General features: G+C 44.4%; 1 protein-coding gene across 1 annotated transcript in view; it reads left to right on the forward strand.

The window, feature by feature from the left end:
- The first annotated feature begins 957 nt into the window (after positions 1–957).
- The window catches only part of ADCK1 (aarF domain containing kinase 1), a 71963-nt gene continuing 47373 nt past the window's right edge, over positions 958–25547 (forward strand). Inside the window, exons 1-3 of the mRNA XM_059474251.1 lie at positions 958–1030; positions 3886–4023; positions 8303–8386. Coding sequence (XP_059330234.1) covers positions 3898–4023; positions 8303–8386 — 210 coding nt within the window. The 5' untranslated portion in view covers positions 958–1030; positions 3886–3897. The remainder of the gene's footprint in view (positions 1031–3885; positions 4024–8302; positions 8387–25547) is intronic.

Below are 25547 nucleotides of genomic sequence, written 5' to 3' on the forward strand. Positions count from 1 at the left end.
GTTTATGGAACAGATCATCTTTAGTAAAACCACACGTCACCTACAGGATACCCAAGCAATCAGACCCAGCCAGCACGGATTTTGAAGGGGCAGGCCTTGCCTGACCAACCTTATTTCCCTTTAGGACCAGGGGACCTGCCTGGTATTTGAGGGAGAGGCTGTGGATGTTGTCAGCCTGGACTAGTGAAGGCTCTGGAGCACAGGTCCCATGAGGAATGGCTGAGGGAGCTGCGGGTGTTTAGCTTGGAGAGGAGGAGGCTCAGGGCAGACCTTGCCACTCTCTATGGCTGCCTGAAAGGAGGGTGCAGCCAGGTGAGGGGCGGCACCTTCTCCCAGGCAGCCAGCAATAGCACAAGACACAGGCTGTGGAAGGGGAGGTTTAGGCTGGACATTAAGAAGAAATTCTTCCACTGAAAGAGTGATTAAATAATGGAATGGGCTGCCCGGGGAGGTAGTGGAGTCACTGTCCCTGGAGGTGTTTCAGAAAAAATTGTATGTGGCACTTAGTGCCATGGCCTAATTGACAAAGTAGTGTTCGGTCATAGATAGGACTCAATGATCTTAAAGGTCTTTTCCAACCTAGTTGATTCTGCGAAATAGAATGTGAAATTTAATTTAAGTGTGAAATTTAATTTAAGTGTGAAATTTTTTTAAGAGTGCAGAGCATAGGTTTTCTGGGAGCGTCACTGACAAACTGAGATTGCGTTAACTTGCAGTTACCGAAGAGGAGCAGGTAGCAATCCTGCAATCCTGCAATCCGGGGTGCGAGCTGCGCACTTCCCCGCAGCAAGGGCGGAGGCGTCAGCGCAGCGGGGACCCCATCGAAGCGCAGCGCTCCCCCCCGCCGATCCCCCGTGGGCTCGCCCAAGGGCCGCCCCTTGCAGTCCCACCGCGCCCCCGCCCCTCCGGGCTGCCGCCAAGCGAGACTACGTTTCCCGGCGTGCCGCGCGGGCCAGGGCCGTACCGTGTGCGAGGTGCAGGGGGGAGCGGCGTGGGGCGCGCGCGAGTTGAAGTGCCGGCGAGGCGGTCGGTAAGTGCCGCTCCGAGCGCCGGCGGAGCGCCCGGGCCGTCCCGCCCTCACAGCCCCCGCGGCCGCCCCGGCCCGTGCCGGGGACTCCGGGCCCGGGCGGCGAATGCCGCCCGCAGCTGCGGCCCCGGCGGCGGGGACTCGGTTGTCGCAGCGCTCGGCGAGGCCGGGGCTGTTCGTGGAGCCGGGAGAGGCGCGGGGCGCGGAAGCTGCTCCGGGAGAGCCGGCCCGACCTGAAGAAGAGCGGAGAGCGGGCGGCGCCGGCCCCTCGTGTCCTTCGCGGGCAGACCCCGGGCGCGGGCCTGGCGGCCGGAGCGGCCCTGCCGGGGCTTTGAGCGGCGCCGGGTGCCGCCGTCCTCGGGGCGCTCAGCGGTCACCGCCGCTCCCGGCCGCGGCAGGCGGCGGTGGGGTCACCTTCGGGGCTCGGACAGGGAACCGGCACCGGCCCGGCTGCCCCGGCTGGGAACAGGAGAAGCCTGGCTGTAACGTGAGGGACGCCTAGGTGCGCCAAGTTGTGTGAAAGTCAAAGGAGCCACCTCACTTAGGTGAAAAAAGAGCTGGAGGTGATCTGTCAACGCAGGGCTTAATAATGAGAGGCAGTGACATCCCAAGGTTTGTTTCACAGCTGACAGAGCCCTTAAGATATCCCTGGGGGTGTCATAATGGCTCATTTACATGGAAAAGGCTCCTCCATACCTTATGCAAAACTTTGAAATACAATTTAATTTAGAGAATTCTATTTCTGTACCTCTTATTGGAGGGGTTTTAGTTATTCCCTTTTTATTGCTTCAACATGCTAAGCATGAAAGTAGGAACTTTCTTGCAGAAAATTCAGCTTTGCTGCCTGTTTATTTGCTGCCTAAAGTTCTCATCTTCTCTTTGTGACGTACAGCTGGCGGGTATGGCAATAGATGTGATGTAACAAACTGCAGATTATAGCTTCAGGTAGGAATAACATGCAAGAACAGATGGACCTGAATCCTGCTTTCAATAAAATGTTCTTTTGGTAGTTGAGAAAGCGAAGGAAAAAAATAATGAAAAGGAGAAGCATATTTCCTGTTAAGAAAATGTCAGTGCACCTTTCACTTTTCAATAAAGGAAGTTTTACAGAAATATACAAGGAGCACAAATTGTTTAATTAAAATACTTTGCAAAAAAACTACTTTTGAAGGTGACAGAGAATACAAGAGATCTCTGTACAAAAAAAGATCGGTCCTGCTGGAAGAAACCCCAAAATTTCTAGAATTCCAGTGAGGCAGGGGAAGGAGAGCAACTTTTTTTTGGTGAAGTGTGTGTACATTTGTCTGCAGTCAAGAGCCCAGGTTTATTTTCTGTTGAGTTTGATCATAGATTCAAAGGAGTCCTGGTCAGTCAGCTACCCATTCTGACAGGAGAAAGAGCTGGGTTGCTGCAGGCAGCTGTGACAGGCACTGACAGAATATGCCTCAGCTTTTCTGCCTCACAATTGCCTAGGGTTTGTAAGGAAATAAAAGGAAATAATAAAGTTTAGCTAAGGTTCATGTACAAAGGTCTCTTGTGTTATATTAGCTTATTTTGCCGATTGTGTTCTTGTGAACTGCTATTGAAAGACTTGACCTGTGTCACTGCATGTGTTTTTTGGTTACAAGGCTTCGAGAGGAAAGGCACAAGCCAGATTGACCCTGCTAAAGCTTCACAATGAGAAACAGGCAAGTTTCTCAGTCAAGCCTAGGAGTGGGAGGATTAGTAGACTCCATCTTGATGGGGTAACAGCCTGCACTGTGTCAAAGGTGCTCTTGAGAGCTTGCAGAGAGGTGACAATACCTTTTGATTTGTGGTAGAAGCAGAAGGAATGCTCAATCATACTTTCTGCCCAGTACCAGCCATAGGGAAAGGAAAGAAAAATGTACCTAATTCCTTGTTACCTTTTTCATATCTGGGTCCTCTATGTTGAATAAAGAAATGGAAAATATATAAATTACCATGTAAAGAGTTACATGTTTATGCTACTTTATATGCTGCAAACAATGAATGCAGTGAACCAAAGTGCTTAGTGTGGGAAATGTGTTCATTCCCCATCCTTGTCCCACAGGAAAAAAGTGGTTGAGAAGTGTCTCACCCCAGGCCTGTGTTTGGCCTGTGAAGAGCTAGGAACAGGCTGTAGATTCCTGCAGATTGCTGTTCTGTCAGTACATTCCCTGTCTGGCACTTGAGTGGGATGGTGATAATGAGAACACAAATCTCACTTGGTCACTGATCAGGTGCCCCATCTGCATTCTCTGTGTTTGTCTGGCACTGCTGGAGTGGCATACAACCTCCTGGGATGCCTTGCCTCTTCCTAGACCACTCATCATCAGTGTGGAGCTTTTAGAACTAGCCTAGCAGAGTTTCTAACAAACTTGGGGTGTTCCTGATGTTGCAAGAGCTCTTTTTAAACCTGGGTTGTTATATCATCTGTTGTCCCCTTAAAATCTGCCTATGCTGTGATGTCTTCAAAAATTTGTGTTGAAGAAGTGCCTGTTGATAGGATCAGAATTTACTTCTGGTGATCTCATGCTTCCTTCTGTCTGTCCACCTGTTGTGTCTCCTTGAAAAGCTATTGAGATCCTGAACAAGTGTTTTGTTGCATTTATGCAAGGTCTAGGAGTGAGTTACTTCTGGATTTGTGGCCTGTAGACACTGTTGAGTTAAGAATAGCAATGAGCAACTTACCCCCAGTTGCTGGGTGGTTGCTTGAGCTCTTGGCTGGGGGCAGTGCTGGCAATGTGTCATTAGGAAGGGAGCAATTAAAACTTGGATTGCCAGGTCCTCTGGTGCTGTGGGCATCCGATCACTAAGTCCTTATCAGATGTTACAGTTGCTGTTTTGTATCTTGGCAGGGTTCATCAGTCATGGCACTAAGGGCCTTGAAATTTGCCTCATTGACAGCAGCTGCTTCTGGCATCTATCTGTATGGAAACAGGTTCCTGGATCCTAATGATTTTGGAGTTGTTCGTGTGGGCCGAGCCATTGCCACAGTAAGTTCTACCATAGCAATGTGCAGGAGGATTCCTAGATGGGTAAGGGAATTGAAGTTCACAAGAACTTGGGATTTTCTGCATTCGCTGTCTGCATTTTCAGCTGGCTTAGGAAATCAGGATGTCTGTAGGGAGCTCTTCAAGTTCTTGACACCGTGGGGAGAAAGGAGGTGGAAGCATGTAAGGAATACATCTGTTTTAGCACATTTTGGAAAGAGACAAGTGGAGATACTGAGAGCTGTGTCTGCTTGCCTGGGTAGGGTGGGACCTTCAGAGCAAGGGTTCACTTTGGGCCCACGTTTTCTTCAAGGTCAGTCGCCCAGGTACCGTGTCCTGTTGCCTTTTAAGAGTGACTTAGGTCAAACCCTGTTCTCTGCATATGCTGCTTTTACATTTTGTTATAAGTATCCTGGCTGTGTTGATAAACTAGGGAACCATTGCACTATGACCTTGGTATGAGATTTGGGGGGGGAAGGACTGCTATTTTGAGGATCATTCTCAAAGCAAGAGTAAAGTGAGGATGGGTGATTACATACTTCTGAGATTGGAGTGGTTTCCAGATGTGTAAAATGAATGCTAGCATCACTGGTATTTCTCATAAAACTGGAAATGGAGGCTGCTGCCTTCTCCTTGCCAATGTTCACTGATGGATCCATGAGCAGCCAGGAACATGGAGAGCAGAGACTCTGGAGGGGGTATCAGTCTCCCCGTACCTCACTTGCATTGTACATCTGTCACTTCAGGCCACAATCTCCATCATTTACAGACCCCCAGTGGTAAGCAGCTGTCTGTCTGCATTTTCTGTGACTTTTAAGCACTTTGTTAATGAGTTTTACAAGGAGTTGGCTCCTGAGGGCAGATGCAATAAGAAACAAGCTCTGTGAGTTGGCTCAGGTGCCATGTGCGTGCAGCATCATAAACTGTTGTGAAAAATGAATGTTTATTTTGAAAGGGTGAAGGCAGAAATGCAAACTGTAATCTTTCCTTCTTACTTAACAAGTGCTAAGCTTTATACTCTGTCCCTGGCCATAAGGTAGTGCTACCTGGTGGTAGGGAGCAGCTCTTTCCTTTTTAAAGCACAGGAAATTGAGGCGTAGAGAGGGAATGCAGTTTCTTGCTGCTGGGGGAGAATCTATTATTTAGGGTGTTTGGGTTCTCCAATGTGTCCTTGAGTTCTGCCTGTTTGACTAGTGTTTCTCAGTCACTGTTTTTGAGGTAATCTACTGTTTAAGACAAAAATAAGTGACAAGTTCCAGTGATGAGACTGTGCAGTTGGTCTGTGCTTTGAGTGATGGTAAGAGATTACTTTTCTGAAGAATAGGAAGTAGGGGAAAGGAAATATTCTTTGCTTTAGAAGATGGCAAATCACAGAGATGCCTGACTTTCATGTTCTCTGCCTTCAGGGAGGTCACAAGTCATTGGCTATAAAGCGCTTCACTGGTCCTGCTCTTAAATGCTTTAGAGGGTTCTGCACCCATAGCTGCAAGCAGTGACCCCAAAACCAAGTTACCAGTGCTCAGTCTTCTGTAGGTGATGGCAGCATGTGTTTAAATCTGTGTGTATACTTTTAAAAAAGAATGTTCTGTCTCTTTCTGAATTCTTAGTTTCCTCTGGTATGTATGACTGCATGTGTTTGAGTTGCTTCTGAGAGATTCTTTAGTCTTGCTGCACCAGTGACCTCTGCCTTCCCTGCTCATTTTTGGACAGTCAGAAGTCAGCTCTCATCTGAGCACAGGCAGTTTGAACTGCTGTCATTCCTTAGCCATGGACCAGCTGAAGCCAATAGAGCAGACATGTTTACTTCTAAGAAGCTCACCTTGGGGATTATTCTTTTTGCAAATGAAAGATAAATCTCTGTAGCAAACAAGTGATTTTGGATATTGAATATTAGTGACATCTGCATAGCCCTAAAGTATCTGTCCTTCAATCTAGCCCTGCCCTGGCTTCTTACCTGGATGCTTGATTTCCTCACTGAACCATAGCCAGGCAAAAGCAGACTGTAATGAAGAGAGACTGCAATTCTTAACAGCTAATAAGTTCAGCAGCAGCAGACACAAAACTGTAAGACAAGTTACAGTGGGGCAAACAAAACAAAACAAAACAAAAGAAAAGCCTGGAGAAAAGAACACATGAGTATCAAGGAACCTGACATACAGCTATGAGACTCTGGACAGATTTCATCTGAGTTTGTTTAGACAGATTTGAGTCTGGTTGTATTTTAAGCACGTTGGTTCAGTAGTTCTTTGCAGACTCCATAGGAAACTTGATGAAGCTCACTAGCAGAAAATTTCTTTTGAAGCCTCTGTTTAGGGAACTAGCTCTTATGTATGGGTAGACAGCTATTGAGGGGGAACATTGTGCTATGACTTGGTGAGATCTGAGGATAGGTTTGGGAGCAGTGGAGGAGTGTACAGTGTTGAGAATTCATTGATACAAGTGGGACATTTAAAACTGGGCTGGATGCAAGCTCAGTGAAAGTAATCTGGCATTTGTAAAGGGAGGGATTGGTTGATTTTGTAAATCTTTTTATAACTCTGAGCTTCAGTCTCACACTGTAACATGAATGACAGCACTAGTCTTGGATGAGAACGAAGTCAGTGGCGTGGGCAGCCTCACGCTGCAGAGTGTTTCTGTATTCTGGTAAAATTAGAAACTGGCAGAGCCGTTGTGCATTTGCTGTATTCTTTTGAGAGTATACCAGTTGTTTTGGTTATGTGGAAGGAACATTCTGTGCAGTAGCTAGACACTGGGAGGGATTTGGCAATGTCAGAGTTGCCTATCAGGATCATCATAATATTAATTTAGTGTTTAAGATTACAGTGTAATTAGCAACCGCTTAATTAATTCCCTCTTCCTCTGTAATACAGGCCAATCTGTTAGCTGCTTCTTTTTGAGTTGGAGGTGATAATTACCCTTGTGGACCAGAGATAAAATAAGAGCCAACTCAAGCCTTGATGCAAGACTGATTCGAACCTCCCTCCACTTCAAAGTTGTTCTTTGAGGTTGTGAAGTTGCTTTGAAAAAGTTTTCTTCTGTATGGTCTCTGTAGCTGTGCAGCTCCTCAGTTCACCAGGGGCAAGAGAGCCTGAAAAGCCAGAAAAACATTTTGCTGTGTTCAGTTTGCAATTTGGAAATCAGGAAACATGAGAAATCTAACCTCCACAAGGAGGGAGTGTGTCTGTTTGTTACTGATTCCCAGCTTGGTCCATTCTTGGATGCATTTCTGAACTTTTGACTTTTTCCCCTATTGTCAGTTCTCTCAGACCAGGTTTGCTTCCCTTGCCTCCCTGGCTTTCATGATACATTGACTGTACTTTGTGCCCTTCCTGGACATATCTATGGTGAAAGGTGGGGCTAGTATCCTGTGCCAGAATGGAATGCTAGCCATTCAGTAGGGAGATTTGAGGAAAAGTGCCTTTCAATGGGAGTTACAGAAACGGTTCTTCATGGCAAGGATCTTGAAATTCAAATGGCACATTAGTGGACAGGCTCCTCTAGGTGTACATTCCCTTCTCTCCCTCCAAACATGACCTGTATTTTTCTCTCCCATTCACTGATGTTCTGACTGTGGAAAGAGAAGAACTTTAGTGATAGGAATTGTGAAATACCCTAGATCTATTTTCAGAAATCATAAAGTCATTTAAGAATATAATTCCATTGTCCATGGCAATGTCTACCTAACAGGTTTGAGCTGGATCCCATTGAGTTGGATCCTGTTTTTGTAATTGGGTATTCAACCCTTTGGCCCAACACTCCTTTGTGCAGTTGAATATCCCCAAAAGTACTGCTGCTTGTGCTAGTCTGAGTTTTTCCTCAGTCACTCTGTTCCCTGCTGAGCCTATACACAGAGCAAGCTGGTTAGGCAGTTTGGAGCTCTGAAGCTGGGGGATAACTGATGGGGCACAGAGTCTGGATGACCTCTGTTACTAGCAGCAGACTTTACTGTGAAAGCCCACATGGCTGACTGAAGATGGGAGTCTGCTGTGCAAGGTGCAGTACAGAGATTAGGAAAATGCTTTGAGCATCTCAAATAGAAGATAGTATAGGAGTGTCAAGTGTTGCTTACATATAGCTACTTATCAGTGAGGCCCCTGCACTTCTTTTATAAGTGTTCATTGAAGTGAAATTATTTTCGTTTAATTTATTAATGAGTCTTTTGCCATAGGCTTCACTGTGGAGCCTGAACTTTGAAGCCTAAGGTACATGCATTCTCTTTAACAGAAGTCTTATTGTTTTGATAACTGTAGAGCTTGCTCAGCATTTCTGGTTTCATTTGCAGACAGCAGTTATCACCTATGACTACCTCACCTCTCTTCGGAGTGTCCCATACGGATCAGAGGAGTATGAGTTCCTCAAATCACAGGTAGGTAATAGCACTGAACTGCATTCCTTGGAAACTGCAAGGCACAGGTGTCTTGCTGCAATGCTGTCATCTTAATAACTCAATATGCTTTCTACCAGATTGTTAACAGCAATATTAGATAACAACCCCATATTAGGATTTGCATTGCCCAATGGAGAAGGTCCTTTGTCAGAGGTAGCCATATGCATTCCGTGCTCACCAGACTCAAGTCCTTGGTGTATGCATTTGGGCTCTGCTGCGATCTCTGCTGCCAGACTGGTTGTGTGGTGGTCAGCTGCTGAGAGTGGCCTGGCAGTGCTTTCTTATTCTGCATATTGTTTGGTAATGGCCATAACATGAAGGCTGACTGATTTAAGTAAAAGGAGCATGTTGAAAAGGAAATAATAGAGATAATCAAACTTGCGGATCTCTGAGGAAATGAGAGTTGTGCAAAGTAGTGTACATCTCATTGTGAAACACACTGTTGTGTTTTGATATCAGTAATTAACAATACAAGAAGCATTAACAAAAGCATTTCTAGTGAGAAGGAAGACAAGCTCCTCTCAAGTCTTGTGCTGCACCTTTCATTCCAGCCTGTAGCCATATGGTTCATTGAGCTGTGAATGACACTTGGTTTTAGTTGGGTGCTTGTGATGTATGTTAGCCAGGGTTTCTCTGCTATTTTAGTTCAAGGCTTCTTTGGAGTGGGAAATACAGCTTGTGCCAAATTAGCCAGTCTGCATAGTGTGTTTGAAGTGAGGTTTTTAGCCTCATTTTTCTTCTTGGCGCAGGTAGGATTTAGGCCACTGATGTGGTTGGTTATAATGCATGGAGTGGTGCTCTCCAGGGATTCTCAGACTGGAGGGACTATAAGGCTGGAAACAGCCTTGACTAAGGTAGAAATCAGTGACATTGGACTGCAGCATGCTTTGGTATTCCTCTGGCAGAAAATCCACATCATCAATATGGTCTTAGTGTATCTGCAGTGGTTTGCAGAATGGCTTCCTTGGGCTTGTTCTCATCCTCTGCTGTCTAAAGATGGTAAGCAGTTCTAATGTAGCTCCCCATCCCAAGTGAGTGACACTGATGCCCTGGCATAAAATGGAGATAGCTGCATTGGAGTCTGGAACTTCACTGTTCATCTGCCCATGTCTCTGCCCTGAGCCTTTGAAACCTGGTTTGCAGAAGGACTGCATGTAGTTTCCTTGAGCAACACCCAAGTTGTGGAGTTGTCAGTACTGTTGTCAGCTTATCATTTGGCAGAATTTGCAGCAGCTGTTGCAAATTCCTCACCTTTTGCTGTGTGTCTCCATGGTTTCATTAACCTCTGCTATGTGGATTTTGATGGCTTGTCAATTCCTGCCCCCAGCAGCCAGAAAGGGCCCTGTTTGCTAGCACTGCACAGAGCTGTGGCCTCCCTGCTTGGCAGCCAGGACCAGCTGCCAGGACTAGTCAGCCCCTGCATGTGGCAGAGCCAGTGGCAAGCACAGCATGCCAGCATGGCCAGCACTAGCCTTCAGCTGCTGAAAGGGGCATGAGCTGGGAGATAGGAGGAAGCTGGCACAGGCATAGCATGAGTTGGTGAAACTCACTGACCAGTGGAGTCTGGTCCTACTGTTGACAGGTGTTATGGAGTGCCACCACTGAGCCTGGCAGGAAAAGCACTTACTGTTCTTCAGCAACATCCCTGTAGAGCTTGTGCCAGTGAAGCATCAGTTTGGCATGGGAGATACTTTCGACCTGGGCAATTGCCCACCAGACTTTATCTCAGTGCAGTTTTAAGTAGATGGCAACCAAGTCTTTACCACCTTGCAGCTCTTTTAACTCTTTATGATAGCTGACTTTTTGGTCTTGTACTAGCTCAGAATGACTTGTAAGAAGTTACCCCATTGGAGTTGGTACTTAAGATTAGTCACTGGATAGGGCCTAGAGGATGTGAATGCCCTACCCAAATAAGTGTTGTGTTTTAACAATACTTATCAAGATGTTGCTTCTGCTAGCTGCTGTCCTGGATAGATCTCTAGTACTCTTAGCCCTTCATTGTATTGTCTTTGTTTCTGTCCTTCTAGTGAGGCCAGCTTAACCTGCTTTTCATGTACTGAGAGTTTGTAATTTTCTTGTCAGCAAGTGTATGAATTAGCTGCTGATTTCCAGATGCAGTTTTAGTGCTGTGCCTAGAAGAGACACTCTGTGAGGCAGGGTGTATCTCTGTGTATGAGAGAGATTTGGTGACCATGGGACTGCTGATAGTGCCAAAAGGTCTGAATCTGGTTTTTGTGCCTCTGTCTCCAGTGTTGGGGTGCAGGTGCATACATGTCTGTGATGTGCTTGCAGCTGGGAGTGGAAAAACACTTTTTTCTGTGGATCTCCTCCTGGTCCTCAGCGTACTGGTGATGCTACTCCAGTGCAAATAATGCTTAACTTGTTCTCCATGGATTCCCCGTGAGACATTAAACTGGGGTCTCTAAATTACCCATGGCCTTGCATGAGATATGGGAAGGTTCAGTGGCAGCACCAGTGCCTGAGCCTACTGGGGCCAAACAGGAACATAGTCACTAGCAAACAATTAAATGCAAAGCAGATTTAGAAGGAAATGGGTTCTCTGGGGACTTTTAGCCAGGTTCCTGCTTAGCTCCAAGGAATTATCCTCAATTTTACTATGTAGTTCTGTCCCTTGTGGGCCAGTTTTGATGCTAATACTCTAAGCTCCTCAGTTCCCAGCATTTTTTTATGGCTAGCATATTGGCCATACTATGGCCAAAGTTTTACTACTTTCCATGAGGTGGCAAGCAGTAGATGGGAATTCACTGTGTGTCCTGATGTTAGCTTGCCTCTCCCTGGATCTGCTGTCAGCTAGGAGATATGAGAGCCCACTTGCCAGATGGCACACATTGCTGTCCCTCAGCAGCAGCCATTTTTCATTCCTGCCCCTGCCTGAGGCAGAGATGAACCTCCTTATGTGCTCGGGCTTTATGTCCTTCCCAATGGTTGCTTCATTTCACCACCAATGGCTCAACCACACTGGAAATTCAATCTGTCTCCTAAGTTAGGGGTCCTTTCCTGGTGTGTGGGCCCTTTTCCTGCATATGATGGTACTGCCAGTGTACTGGTGTAAGAGCAGTTGTCAATGATTGGCCAAGACATCATATGTCTTTAGGTCTAGTGTCAGGAGCATTAGGGGAGGTATGACCTCTCTTCTTTTCATGTCTGTTTCATTAAATGATTCTGGACATCTTTGCATGTGTAAGCTTGGGCATTTCTTTTCATTTCTACTCCTGCTTTCACTGGGGCCAGAGGAAGGAGAGCAGCCTGCTCAGTGTCATTTCCTTACCTATTGTTTTCTTAATAAAACATTTTATTCTATAGAAGGCTGCATTTCTCTGACATTCTTCTGCCTCAGTGAATGTTGGCCCTTCACAGTGCTTGTCTCTTCAGTACCAAGTCTGCCTACCATGGGACATTTCCAGTGGTGTTCCTCTCAGTGTAGCATCTGGATGTCTTGGCTGACACTTCTTCATTGCTGGCATCAATTTCGGTTGATCCTGCTGTCAGTCAGCAGGTGTGTCACAACATGCAGTTTGTTCAAGGCCTGGTATCAATGGAATTCTGAGTTGTCGGTGTAGTAAGAGGGTTGCAATGGGTCAGTTGTCCTTGATTTTGGCAGATTTTGGCACAAGTGGCCACAGCTGAAAATCTGGAGCAGGACATCTTTTTGTTGTTTTCCTCTGTAAGACAAAAGGTTACTGCTGTGAGTTTTGTTTTTTTGTAATGAAGAGAAGACAGCAAGGAGAAAAAGGATCTGTGGTCAAGGTATCTCAGTAGACAGTGGGAATCCATTCTTGAATTAACTTTATTGACTACAAAATTGCTTTGTCAGGGACAGCCCATTTGGGGAGGTTAATTAAATGTCCTCCTTTTGAGAGCAGAATGAGGATGTTCTCGTCATTCAAACTTATGGTTATTGGGCTGTCAGTACCTGGGCAAATATTTGAAAGGTATAACCTTGTGGCATCATTAGAGAGAATACGATTTCTTGCTCCTTGGAGGCTCTTCCTGGCTTTGCTACATTTACTTCTCACAGTGGAGTGGGTATTTTCAAAATGAGTTTTGTCTCACCATAAAGTTGCACAGTGGAAGGATCTTGGAAAGATGAGGAATGAATGTACATGTTGTGTGTTTTCAAAAATAATCTACAGTTTCTGGATGGCTCAGACCAATGAAATAGCCTGTGCCTTTGGACTTATGTTGTGATTCAATAACACCATGTGCCTTAAGTATTAAGTGATGTCTTAAAATAGTTTCATCCTGATGGAAGTGGACTGCGTTTGCAGAGAGAAGTCCTCAGGAACTCTCCATGGCATTCCTTCAAAAAGGCAGCTGTGAATGGGGACTGTGGACTGTTCTCCACCACAGCCAGTGTGTGCAGTGGTGGATCTACTTGTGCTTCAGGCTCTGGTGAACCAAGGTGAGAAACAAATGAACTTTCTTATGGGACACAAAATAGCCATTAGGTGGCAGTGACTTTCTGTCACCAAACTAAATGGGAACCAGTAAGAGAGAGGTGAAGAGCTTCAGAGCCAATCCACAGTCCCTGAGTTGATCATGTTTGGTTGCCCTATTATGTGCTCCCCAGGATATCTCTTCATCTAAAAGGCATGGTCAACACTAATGCAGTCTAAAAAAGCTATTATCAGGGCCAGCTGGTGGCTTGAGGACTCTACATTTGAGCACTGCTGTCTAGCAAACTTCCTGCCAACACATAAAGCATGAAAGCTTTGCACTGAAAACATAACAAGCTGTAAAATAAATCTTATAATTAATACACTTCCTTTTCCTCCTTGTGCTTTCTGGAGTGGTGTCAGCTGAATGCTCTGGCCATAGCATCTATAGGTTTTAATTTTGTAGCATTGAAAAGGTCAATTTTTTGTGGGATCTGTATCTATGAAACTAGATGTTCTTCAGTTATCTGCAGTGATTTATTCAGAGAAATGGCCCATCTACTGTGGCATTTTTTGAAGGAGGAAGAAGGAGAGAAGTGAGGGTAAGGAGGCAGTGCCTCATGTATTTCATGTCTTTTTCCTGGCTGTGCATGCTTGTCCCGGAAGTGCTTTGCTCCAGGAGCATAAGTGTGAATTGTCATGCACTCGGCTTGCCTGAGCCATCTTCTCTCAGCTCAGGAGTGACACAAATGCCTGGGGAGCATTTAGCTCTCTCTCCTCCAGGTGGGGCTATCCCTTTTCACTTGAATCCCTGAGGACGTCGTCACATTGCTTCCTTTAGAGCTACTGGAGGGGTACATAGGAGCCAGAGCAGTATCTGAAGAACGTCTCATCTGGTAGAGTGGGGAAACCATTAGGAAGCCCTGGGAAGATGCAGGCTGCAAGGAGCTTGCATAGTAAGAAACATTATAAAAGGAAAAAATGAGAAGTGAAGAAATGATCAGGTTTTATTTAGTGTTTGGCTACGCTTTGGGTCTCAGTGTGAAATGAACGCTCAGCAGTGCAAAATCAAGAGGTATGGCAGGAGATGGTATTTTCTCTGAAGAGCTTATGGTCATGGTTGATTTGCCTAGATTTTCACCCTAAATGTGAGTGGTGCAAATACATGCAAACATGAAATTTCTTGAGGTGGAATGTCTGTGTAAAGAGGGAAGGATACAAAAAGCAGAAATTAGTTAGGGTTCCACTGTAAGTCACTTAACACTGATCCCATTGACGTTGGATCTGGCTATGATTAGGGATGTTTTCTAAATGTGTGGCCTTGAACTACTGACCAGTTTATATGGTTACAGAACACAGAAACAGAATATTCTGATTTGGAAGGGACCCACAGGGATCATTGAGTCCAACTTTAAAGGGAATGGCCCATATGATTGTTGGAGGCCACCTGTAAAATCAGTAGCCAGTACTTCATCTATTCTAAGAACAGGAAGACAGCTGGCTTGAGAGTAAAAATAATCTTATCTGAGACTAGGAAAAATAGATACCTAAAAGTTTCATCTGGGGACAGAGACATGTACTTGCAATGTCAAAGTGGACTTCTGAAGTGTTGTTTTGTTTGCCCTTTGAGTCCTTAGCAAGACCCATCTTGTGGATTCTGTTCCCTTTTCTGAGGTTGTTGTAGTTAGCTTGTAGTAAAACACTATCTTGAAAGACTTCAAATTAGGAGTAAAAATTAGATGTAAAATTAGGGGTGAAGAGAATAGGTGGCATGCAGAGGATATTTCAGGCAGGACTCTGTCAGGCCTGAGGAAGGCCTGCGGACTAGGAAAAAAGGAAGGTATGTTTCTCTTGAACTAGAGTAGTTGATGATTTAGTTCTAGGAGTAAACCAAAAAGTATTGTTCAATGTCAGGTTTTAAAGCTATCCTTGCTTTACTTACTAGTGTTCCTGTGCTGTGCCTAGAAATGTGCATTTTTGTACATCTGGACAGGCTCATCTGCTTACCTGTAGACATGTGCCAGTGTGTTCACGTGGGAGTCCTTATAGTAAAGTAGGACCATTTTTTGAACAGGGTCAAAGGTTCACAGATGATTTTGGAAGAGTTAATCCAAGATGGTAATCATATTCCCTGCTGGACTAGTTAAGCCTACTTTTGGTCCTGTAGAACTGGCTTGGGGTCTCTTAATTTTTGTTGAATTTTTTGTTTACTTGTATCTTTTTTGGCTTGAGAGTTCTGTCTCAGTGGCTGCAAGTTCTGCTGATGGTGCACCATTCCGAGCAGCTTGCTGCTCCTTCCTCTGCAGTAGCATCATTTTGGCAGGTCTGACACCAGTAACAACTTGTTTTTGTCAGTGTACTGAGCCGATGTGACATGGAAGAGGATCACAGCCAGCAGATAAACAAGGGTTGTCTTTATAAACCTCCACTCTGTTCCGAGCTCCACTTTACCAAGAATTTGCATGTGAGCTTGCACATATATGAAACTGGCCAGTATTTTATGAAATGCCTTCTGCCAAGCCTGAATCCATTTACTATGTTGATAGTTTTGCTGAATTTAGAGGTAAAATCACTGAAAAGGTCATTAGTAGAATTGCTTTTCAAAAAAAGCTCCATCTCTTAAAATGTCTTTACTGGCTGTGCAGTCTTTGTTTGAAAATGTACTCATTTTGAGTTGCCTGTGAACTCTGTAACTGTGCAGCCCGTTTGTTATTGTAGGGCTTTTCTGAACACAAGTTGTTTTTTACAGAACTGCTGAAGGGCAGCAGGTTTTGTTTATCGTAGGACTGTTGTGTGAAGAGAAGTAGGGAAGATAAGCTTTTCTCCCTCGGGCCCTTTCCTTTGCATTCACAGTCAGGCAGCACAGCCAGGCATTTCCAGAGCTCAGCAGGAGCTTTTTCATCTCTGCAATGCCCTGGTATTGCCTGTTCAGTCTCTCTTCTTCCTCTCCAGGACAACATCCCTGCTTCTATTTCTTGTAGTAAGCTGAGGTTTTGCTGTGTCAGTCTGAATTGGGAGTTATTCCATGCCAATATACAGAATGGTGATCCTTGACTGGGGAATGTTAAATTGAAATCCTGAGTGATGGGGATTGAGAAACAGCAAGGCTGTTAGCTGGAACTGCACTGTCTTCACTCTGAGCTGGTGCTAGTTCAGGACTGTGTGCAATCTGATGGGCTCCCAAGAGCAATACCAGCTCCAACCACCCTGACTAGCAGGGCTGTATCCTCTGCAACTTCCTTTACTTCCAGTCTTCCCAAAGTGGACTGAATCTGTACCAGAAGTGAAGGTGATGTTTGATTCTTTTAAACCTCTGTTCTGATTTTAGGGTTAGTGTTTGGTAATGTGGTTAAGTACTGAGCAAAATGCACATAGAAGCAGTTTCATGCATGTATCCCTCCTGGTGTTTCCCCATCTGAATGCATGCACCTTCCCACACTGGCCCTACAAAGCTGAGCTCTCTGTTCATTTCTGCTGCCATCCTGTACCAGGCCTGAACCAGCTTCTTGCCTGCTCCAGCTCTGCCCTTACCTCTTCCCAGTGATGCCTCAGCCCTGGCTGCCACCTCCCTGGCCTCTGCCCTGGTGGCAGATTGGATATAGGCTTACCCCACCTGGCCTTGCATTCCTTGGTAACTCATGTGGGGAAGATTTGCCACAATTCTCATTTTCTGAGAACTGAGACCCAAGTGCTGGGAGGATACATTTCTGAACCCAGGCAGGACAGCTCTCCTAGTCTGTGGCTTTGCACACTTGTGTCAATGGCAGCCAAACCAGCAGGTTTCCCCTTCCCAGTCCCTCTCTGGAGTAGGATTCCTGGCTTTGGCACAGCTTGGTCCTCATCTGAGAAGATGAGCTCCACAGTGTGCCTTAGTTTCATTCTTGTAAATCTCACTCCAGAGATAGTAGGATGTCAGGTTTCACAATATGCTGAAATCCAAGGAACTCTTCCATTTACAAAAGGTCTAAAAACCCACTGTATTTCCTGTTAGTATGGATGGAGTGAAGCAACTAATGCAGACATGTGAATTTTATTTGAAGGATACTACATTTAAATAAAGTAACAATAAAGAGGTCAAGCTCTGTCCTTTTGCAAAATATTTGAAATGGTGGGATGTATGGGTATCTAATAAAGGAAAATTCCTTTAAATAGTGCTCACTGCTTATAATTGTTGGACATATGTGTAGTAAATTAAGCAATGTATTGATAAGACCATTTACCCACAGGACCCCCATCCCTGTGACAGATGCCTCTCCTTCCACCTGCATTGCTTAACAAATTTCTTCTCAAGAGGGGAAATGAATTCTCAATAGCAGCATGCCTAGTAATTACCCACACTGTAATTCTGATGTGCAGTGCTGTCACCCACCATTAGGTGGGAGTGGAAAAGGCACTGCATTTTGTTGATGGTTGAACATTTGTTTTCCTCATCATTTTGACACCAGAGGTAATTGCCATTCCTGAAATATTCTCTTGCTACCATTACAAAGCAACTGTTAGGGACAAGCTAATTATGAAGAATCTTGTTATGACAGATTAATAGGCCAACAGAGGGGATCTCTTTTTTTTCTCTCAGGCAACTGAGTAGTAAAATCTTACAGCTCCCATATAACTGCTTGAAACACATGCTTCTCTGTAAGCCAACAGATTTTTTTCTTAGAGATGGGAGATTTGAAGTACTAGGACTAGAGTGCAGAATGGGTTTCCAAGCTTGCTATTCTTGGGCTTTTGGTTTCCAAACATTATGTGCCAAAATGATCTAGAGTGGGGGCATTGCCATATGGAGGGGAGGTCTTCATGGTTGGTATTGGACCAACGCCTTCTATCTGGGTTGTGGTTGAGCAGCATCATGAAGGCTTGAAGTGAAAAACGCTGGACTTGCGAATTTTACGGATTTTAGAACAAGACACAAAGTCATTATCTGCACTGCTTTATTGCCACTAAGGGTTTTCTGTGTCAGGGAGGCCAAAATGATGTGCTGGTTGAATTCCAAGTGGCCAGTATGCTTGTGTCCCTCAGGAAGTTCCAGATCACCTGCTCCAAATTATTCTTATGGTATACTCTCTGGGAGCTGTTGTGGTGTGCCCCAAACATGTCTGCTTTCCTCTAGTAGAGGGGACTGTGGCACCTTGCCTCCCTGTGACTGAACCATTCTGTCAATGCTCAGAGGAGGAGGACTTTGAAATACCTGTATTTCTCATTGCTGTGTTTAAAAGCTCCCACAGTGTATGAATAGTTTGGACAGCAATCCATGTAGACTTGGTAATTGTGCTTTCAAAGAGGCAGTCAGGCAGCCTCGTGGCTGACTGGCTACTGTGGGATGCTAGTGGCTGCCAGGTGCTGACAAGCAGACCATTAAGAGGGAGCCAGTTATAGACTTCAAAATAGAAATCATGTAGATTTAAAGAAGCTCTTGGATCAGGTCTGTTCATGTTCTCAGCTTTGCCTTGATGTTTCCCTCAAGTTGTCGTTGCAACTATAGATCAAAGGATCGCTGTAGTTGGAACTGTGTCCCCTTTTACCATCTCCAGCCGAGTGTTTGTCCCTGCAGCACTCTGTCCAGAAAAGGAGCAAATCTTCAGAGGTAATCAATGCACAGCCCCCATTCATGCCATGATCTCCTTAATGACAGGAGGATCCCTTCTTTTCCAGAGACTGAATCAAGACCATGTTTATGTCATTTTCTATCTTTTCCTGCCAGCTGACATCAACTCTCAGTTTCACTGTAACTTCATTCTTCATGGGACCTCTGTGTGGAGTATGTAAATGCTTTAATATTAAATATTTGAGGCTAGAAATCATAGGTAGTATTAGTTTTGGATTATTAGCAAGTGCTTTAGTTTCTTTGCTTCATGTCCATCTTGTGTTATGCAATTCTTTAATGCTCTTTTTTTTTTTTTGCTATGCAAATGTTGTCTTTGGGAACATACACAATGATTGTACTTGGCCAGCAAGATCTGATTCTTTGGAGGATCTTTGTCAGTATTGTTCTGTCAGGTTTTGCACCAATATATTTTCTCTTGAGTTTACTATTTGCCTTCTAGCCAAGGTTAGACAGTGGCTATCTTTGACTAGCCTGTTGATGGAGAAATGTTGCATATCCAGTTTTATATAAAGATGATCTCAGCTTTATTCTCTTCACAACCTTGGTGAGCCACAGCCAAGTGCAGGGAAGGCATGGACAATATTGTTCGTTGTGATACCAGCTGTAGTAAAGGCAATTGCCTGTGGTACTGCTGGAGGTAATTCCTTCTGCTTTTTGTGGGAGAAAAAGTAATCTACTCTGGGTAACATGTGGCCTCACCTGGGCTTTCATTTCACCTTTTTGTTCATCTCAGTTTGGTGCCATGTCAGATACTTGTGTTTTACTTCATTAAATTGCTATCTCATGCTATGTTGCGGTGGCACTCTCATAGTCAATACAGGTCTCTCTTCCTTGTGTTCCTAGCAGCCAAAAGAATTCAGTAGACCAAATGCTACCTTCACTGGCATCCTCATAAGCCACTTTTATCCAAATTCTGCTTCTACTGACACATGCAGAAACCTATTGTTTTCAGTGAAAAAGTACAAAACTGGCTGCAAGAAAGGATTGGACCTTCTAATTGCAGTTTAACAAGTCTATTGTGTGTGAATCAGAAGAGGCACCAGCTCAGTCTCCCATACTGGTGACATTGATGGGATGCTAATAGACACGAGCTGCCTTTCTTGGTGCGGAGCTGTGTGGTGTCAACTAGATGAAAAAGCTGGAGTTATATTTATATATATTTTTTTTCACTCAAGTCAGCAAGTCTGACGGATAGCCAGAAGGGAACAGACCTGCTGAGTAACAAAGGGACATTCCTTGGGGTTTTTTTCTTTTTTAGGCACTTTTTTGAACGTAGAACCGCACTTTGCCATTGGTGATGACTTACTGGCACTGCAGCCACTTTCTCTGTTGGATGTGGCGCTATGACAGTCACTGCAGTTTTTTGGAATTGACAGTGTAATCCCATGGTTGTTATCTTTCCTGACTTCCTCGTCAATCCAATTTAATCACTTGTAGGTATTTCATGTGTTACTGTCTCTTTCCTCTTCAGGCATCCTGTTCCTGTGGGAAGAGGTCTGTGCTTTAAAGGTCAGAGCTTCTCAGATTAAAGAAGGGGGAAGGAATCTGCCTCTGTCATTTTGGTAAGGGGCTGTATTCTCTTTAGAGCCACTGCAATAAAAACCCTTCTTTCTGGGGTCTGCCACCAAGGTGAATGCTGGTGTGTGTCTGCATGGCTGTAAGAGAGAGAGCAGGCTTGCTCTGCTCCCCTGGCTGTTGGAGTGACCTGCCAGGAGAGAAGTTACATATGTACAAGGGGGAGAAGCTGCTGTTGCACGATTTAATTGCCTGACGTTGACTCAGATAGGTCCTGACTGGAGGTCAGCTGTGACGTGCAGCTGGTAGGGTGGGATTCGACTGCTGGGAAGAGAAAAATGCCAGCCCAGATTCTTCAGCGTTGACAAAGCGGATGTGATGATTTCTCCCCTCCAGCTGCAGCAGCTGCCTCTGTGCTTCCTACTTTTCTGCACACCCACAGTAGGAGAGCAGACTCTGAAGCTACCCTGTCTGGACCCTCAGCTGAAGTAGATGAGATTTAGCTGAGCTTTCCCAATGGTGCTTGGGCCATCCTTCCTTATAAAACTTACCGTTCAGTGTGCCTCTCAGTCTGTCTTCTGCATGTTGCGGTTTCCTGTGGAGTTCATGGCTTTTCCAGCTCTATTTTATTGCAGGATGGGGTGTGGGAACTCAGGGAAGAGGCTGTCAGATCTCCATCTTGGATCCTGCTGCTACGATTCTTCACTTAGCTGTCACTCAAGCCCCTACGGATTTTGCTACACTTTCAAAGCTAATTGCTACTGTGGCCTTGTTTGAGCTCTTCCTCCCACCCATGGTCCAAGACCAGCTCTCACTTCCCATGCTACTGCCTTTGCACAGTCTTACATGGAAATAGCTGGCTGGGGAGTGTTCTCCCTTCAGGTCATTTTTACTGCACAGCATCATCTCTTGCTATCCTGTCAATAGTGTGTGGTTTCTGCAGGGTGCAGAAAGTGTCCCCTAAACAGCAGCTCCTGTTTAGGGGACACTTCCGAGTGTAATACACATCTTAGTTGATACTGTTGCTAACAGCAACTGAAAACAGCAAATGAAACGGGGCTGCCTAGGACTGATGGGAGGGTGTGAGAGCGCCCCCCATAGCTAAATACAACACTAAGTAACATGGTGTCTTTACAGTTTTCACTGGAATCCCACGTGGTTTGATCCAAGCTGAAGTGAATTAATTTTGTTAGCCAGATTTTGAGAGGTGCTGTGTCAAATTTATTTTCATTTCACCTGCCTCCATTGATTTCACCTGCAGGCTCTGTGATCAATGGATCAAGACATGCCTCATTTCATTGTGGCTTCTGTGAATGTCTCTGTGCCTTCTGCAGACATGCTGTTGAATTACTTTCTATCCTCCTTGGGTCCTCTGCAATGAAGCACAGGACAGATGTATTTGTATATCAGCTATCAGGACAATAAGGCACTGAATGCACTTTTATAAACCTGCTTTCTTTGCAAGTACTTTATGTTTGTGTACACATGGGTCTGAACCTTCTGTCTTGGGCAGATCTGGTCTGACCTTATCCTCATGTTTAAGTAACCATTGACAATAATGTATGTGTGCACCACAAGAGAGCCTGTGTGAAGGACCTCTTGAGTAGTCACAGGGTAAAACAGCCTCAAGAGCAGAACCTTGTTCACAGGAAGTGAGGTCTGTGGGTGTAGGGAACTTGACTCCTGCTATAGGCACAGAAATTCTACAGCACAGTTATTTTAGTGTGGTATTTTCGCTTTGTCTCTGACCAGCCCTTCCCTGTGCTCCTTGTTTTCCTGGCTCAGGAGACTTACACAGAACAGTGCATTATGTCACAGGGGTGTCTAGAGGGGAGCAGCTGCTCTCTTCAGATTTTTATCCTGAACTGCCCCACAGATAACTAATTGCAGCTCAGTTGCTTCTATTAGCTATTTACCTAAAATTGAGCTGGCTAATGAAAATGTTTCTAATTAATACGAGGCAGATTAAAACTCATTACAGCAAGGTCGTCAGTAATGAGAGATAATCAGAGCACAAATGACCGAGCTTGGAGTAAAATGAAGATGGAACACAGGCAGGCGATCGGTGCTGGTTGTGCATGCACCAGTCAGCAAGGGCAGGGTTCAGCACGGTGACTGGTGGTGTTCTGCCCTGCAGTTGAGAAACTCTGCTTTCCACTCTCCAGAGCAGCTTGGGGAGTGACTGGCCAAAGAGATGGACCTCAGTCTAGTGTAAAAATGTTTTCTGAACCAGGTGGCATCTCATACTAGTGGTTGTTGCTAGGCCAGCCTTCAGTCACCTATATGACCCAAGCTCTGAATAGGGGTTTTAGCCAGAAGACTTGGGAGTATGTGTGACACAGGTGGGATGTCAGCACTTGTGTGTACTTGTATGTAGAAATACAAAGTCCTGATGACTTGGAAGGTGTGAGCTTGCATATCTGTTCAGTGTAAAATGTGTTGGCCTAGGTTTGGAAGAGTCCATTTTGATCTCCAGGGAAGTTTTGCACAAATTATGAAATGTGTTTGCTTTAATTTCAGCTACCTGTAGCGCTACTGATACAAGGTCACAACACCAACATTAGATTTCAGCTGTCTGTAAGCCTACTGTCTATATTCCATTAGTACTGAGTTTACTGGCCATTCTGCTAGTCATCCTGTGTGACTCCTTGTTTCTGTGTTTATGAGGCTGAGAGCCTAAGAAGTTGTCAGTTTAGTCAGGGGATCATCTCCTTCCTTAATCGTTTCCAAACTATAAAGCTCTCTTTCTCACTTCCTTTCTGTCCCACTGGCAACCAACTGTTGTGCCAGAATTTCTGAAAGATCTTACTAAGTTAAACATAACTCACACAAATAATGAATTATTAGGTAGTGAGGTACATTGCACCAGGACTTATTCCAATTCCAAAGGCATAAATCTGTCCATCATCAGCAGTATGCTCAGTTAGTGTTGGTATAGGGAAGCATTTGAATGGCAAATACCTAGTGTGCTTGGGAATGAGCTTTTGTAAAAAGTAAGTAGGAAAGATATTACAAAAAGCAGGCAATAACAATTCCATTTAGAGTTGTGTGTCTTCCTGCAGCATCCTTGCTGCCAGTCAGTTTGATTACCAGGCTGCTAGTGTCAGTGAAGGCTGTAGTAGTTTACATTTACTGTATGTTTATTCAGATTAGTTGAAAGAGGAGATAACAGTTCTTTAGACAGAGCTACACTGTCACTGAAATGGGTTCTACGTTTTGTATTGCTGTTTTGAAAGCACCCAAGTACCCTATTCACATCACCAATAGCTGTATCCTCCCTAGGCATCTTCACAGATCTTTTGGTGTGGCCACTGATTTCAGTTTCTCACTGTGTTAGATTGAGGTGGACATCTTTTCATTTTTCTCTGGTTTGTGCTGTCCTGGGTCATCTAAAGCTGTTGCTACAGTTTTACTAGTCCTGTGCATATGGCCCTGGCATTATGGGGGATGGAAGAGAAAAGGACTATGACCAGATTTCTTTCCTATATTCTCTGACATGTCTTTTCTCCCTACCCAATTGTGTTTTGGAGATACCCACCACAGAGGTGATGACATCCTCTCTTCCCTCTGTAGGGAGTCCAAAGGACAGCCTGGCTCTTCTAGTCTACTGCATTTCTGGAAGAGTGTTCTTGTCCAGGATGGCAGATAGCATATATGCTTGGAATGCTTCCACCCACTGTGTGCCACAAGTTTCTTCCCAGCATCCTAAAGGCTTAATATGAAAGACCATAAGCAGCAGTTCTGTTGTTCTGTGGAAGTAAAGCAAGAGTTCATCACCAATGTCACGAGTCCTTTGAATGGCAGGTAATTTAGTGAATATGGAAGACCCTTGGAAACAGGTTGACCTCAGCCGAAGATTTAACCAGAATTTGGGAGCTGGATACACCAAATAGGTTCTCTAAAGGTTTTAATAATGCACCCTGTTTGCATTCTCTGGTGGTGGCCAGACAGAAGGGTAATTTTTGTCTTGGTGCCCTGAGCAATAGTGTTTAAAGCCCTTTAGACATTTTATTAGCTGTAATGTTCTTATGAGCCTGTAAAATGGAGAACAGTGGTCCTGAGTTTTGTAAAGAGTTTTGTAAAAGCACTTTTAGAGATGGAAAGCTCCATATAAAATCAGGTATGGTTGTTTTATCATAAATATCTAAAGCCTTTCTGAATTCCATTAAGCTCTTGGCTTCTCTATCCTCTGACAGTGAGTGCCACTGGTTAATGCTGTATTGTGCAAAATGGGATGTAAAAAAACCAACAACTTAAAAATGGTTGTTGTTTTGTAGAATGCCCTGTTTGTAGGTTTATGAGAGTTGGAATGAGAGGTTTTTTTTCATTGTTGCCTACAACTTTTCTCTCTTATGCATCAACTCTCTGTAATCTAAACAGTCTCCTAACATTTCAGATCTCTTTTTAAATATGACTTTTATATGACATGGTCATATTTCCTTTGTCTTCCTCTGTCCTTTTTTATTTATCTATCTCTTTTTTGTGATAGGATGTCTAGAATCCAGAGTGGGGTTGTGCATTCAATTTTTACAGTAGTATTTTGGTATTTTTAACATTTTAATCCTTTTTATCACAGTCAAACAGTTTTTTTTTTTTTTTTTAATTTTCCTGACTCACTCTGTGCCTTGAGCAGGCTGAGCCATCCACAAGAATGTGATCCAGGTGCTGGATGGTTCCAGTGAGTTGAAAGCCCAGCAGCGTGTGTGGGGAGGACAGGCTGCACCTCCCAATATGTGTAACCTTGCAGCCATCTATGCAGAGGGTGAGATCCCTCAGTGTATTGATTTTTCACCTGTCTTTGGTAGGGACTTGGCAGGGCTGATTTTTCCATAGTGGTGAATAATATCTCTTACATCTCATGGAATTTTTGTCATTGCACTATTCTCTCCTTTGCCAAATCACTGGCAGGAAAATGAAACTCTATTGTAAGAACAGGCATAATGGGACACTTTGCTGGTTGTTTTTGACAGTAATGCAGGTCAATCCTTTTATGGTAGAGAGCTCCTGCCTTCTGTGCATTACGTGGATCTCTTCCCCATTTCATCATGTTTCTGTTTCCAGTGCTAGTTCAATCTCCCAGGAAGAAACAATGTATGGATAGATAAGGCTTCTGCAGGGTTATCTGGTTTAAAAATGCTCAGAGCAGGTTGAAATGAAGCTGTGGTGAAAACAGCACTAAATGTTGCAGCCTTGTCCTAATTGGAGTGTCTTCCATTGCTGTCTGTAGTGTTGGGTTTCTGAGCTGGAAATGGGATAAAATGAGCAAGTGATGTTCTTGTATCTCCAATAATTACTGAGTTTTTCTTTCATTCTTTGTGAGGATATTTATTGAAAGATATTTATCCCAGTAAATACCTCTTTTCTATTGGTTGTTGTATTAACAAGCTCACAGTATTTTGGTGGACTGGTGAAGAATGATTTTTTCCCCTCAAAATCCCTGTTGGCTTTTTGTCAGTCATATCACATTTAGCTAGATGATTTTTAGTACTCTCTGTAATTATTGTCTCAAGTAATTTAGTTGATACAGAATTAAAGCTTGAAGGACTATAGTTTCCCAGATTTGTCTAGACTTTTCTTAAAAACAGGGCAACATTTATTCCCTTTCAATCCTCTTCAAGTTAAC

Source organism: Ammospiza nelsoni, chromosome 6 (assembly GCF_027579445.1).
Source record: "Ammospiza nelsoni isolate bAmmNel1 chromosome 6, bAmmNel1.pri, whole genome shotgun sequence".
NCBI lineage: Eukaryota > Metazoa > Chordata > Aves > Passeriformes > Passerellidae > Ammospiza > Ammospiza nelsoni.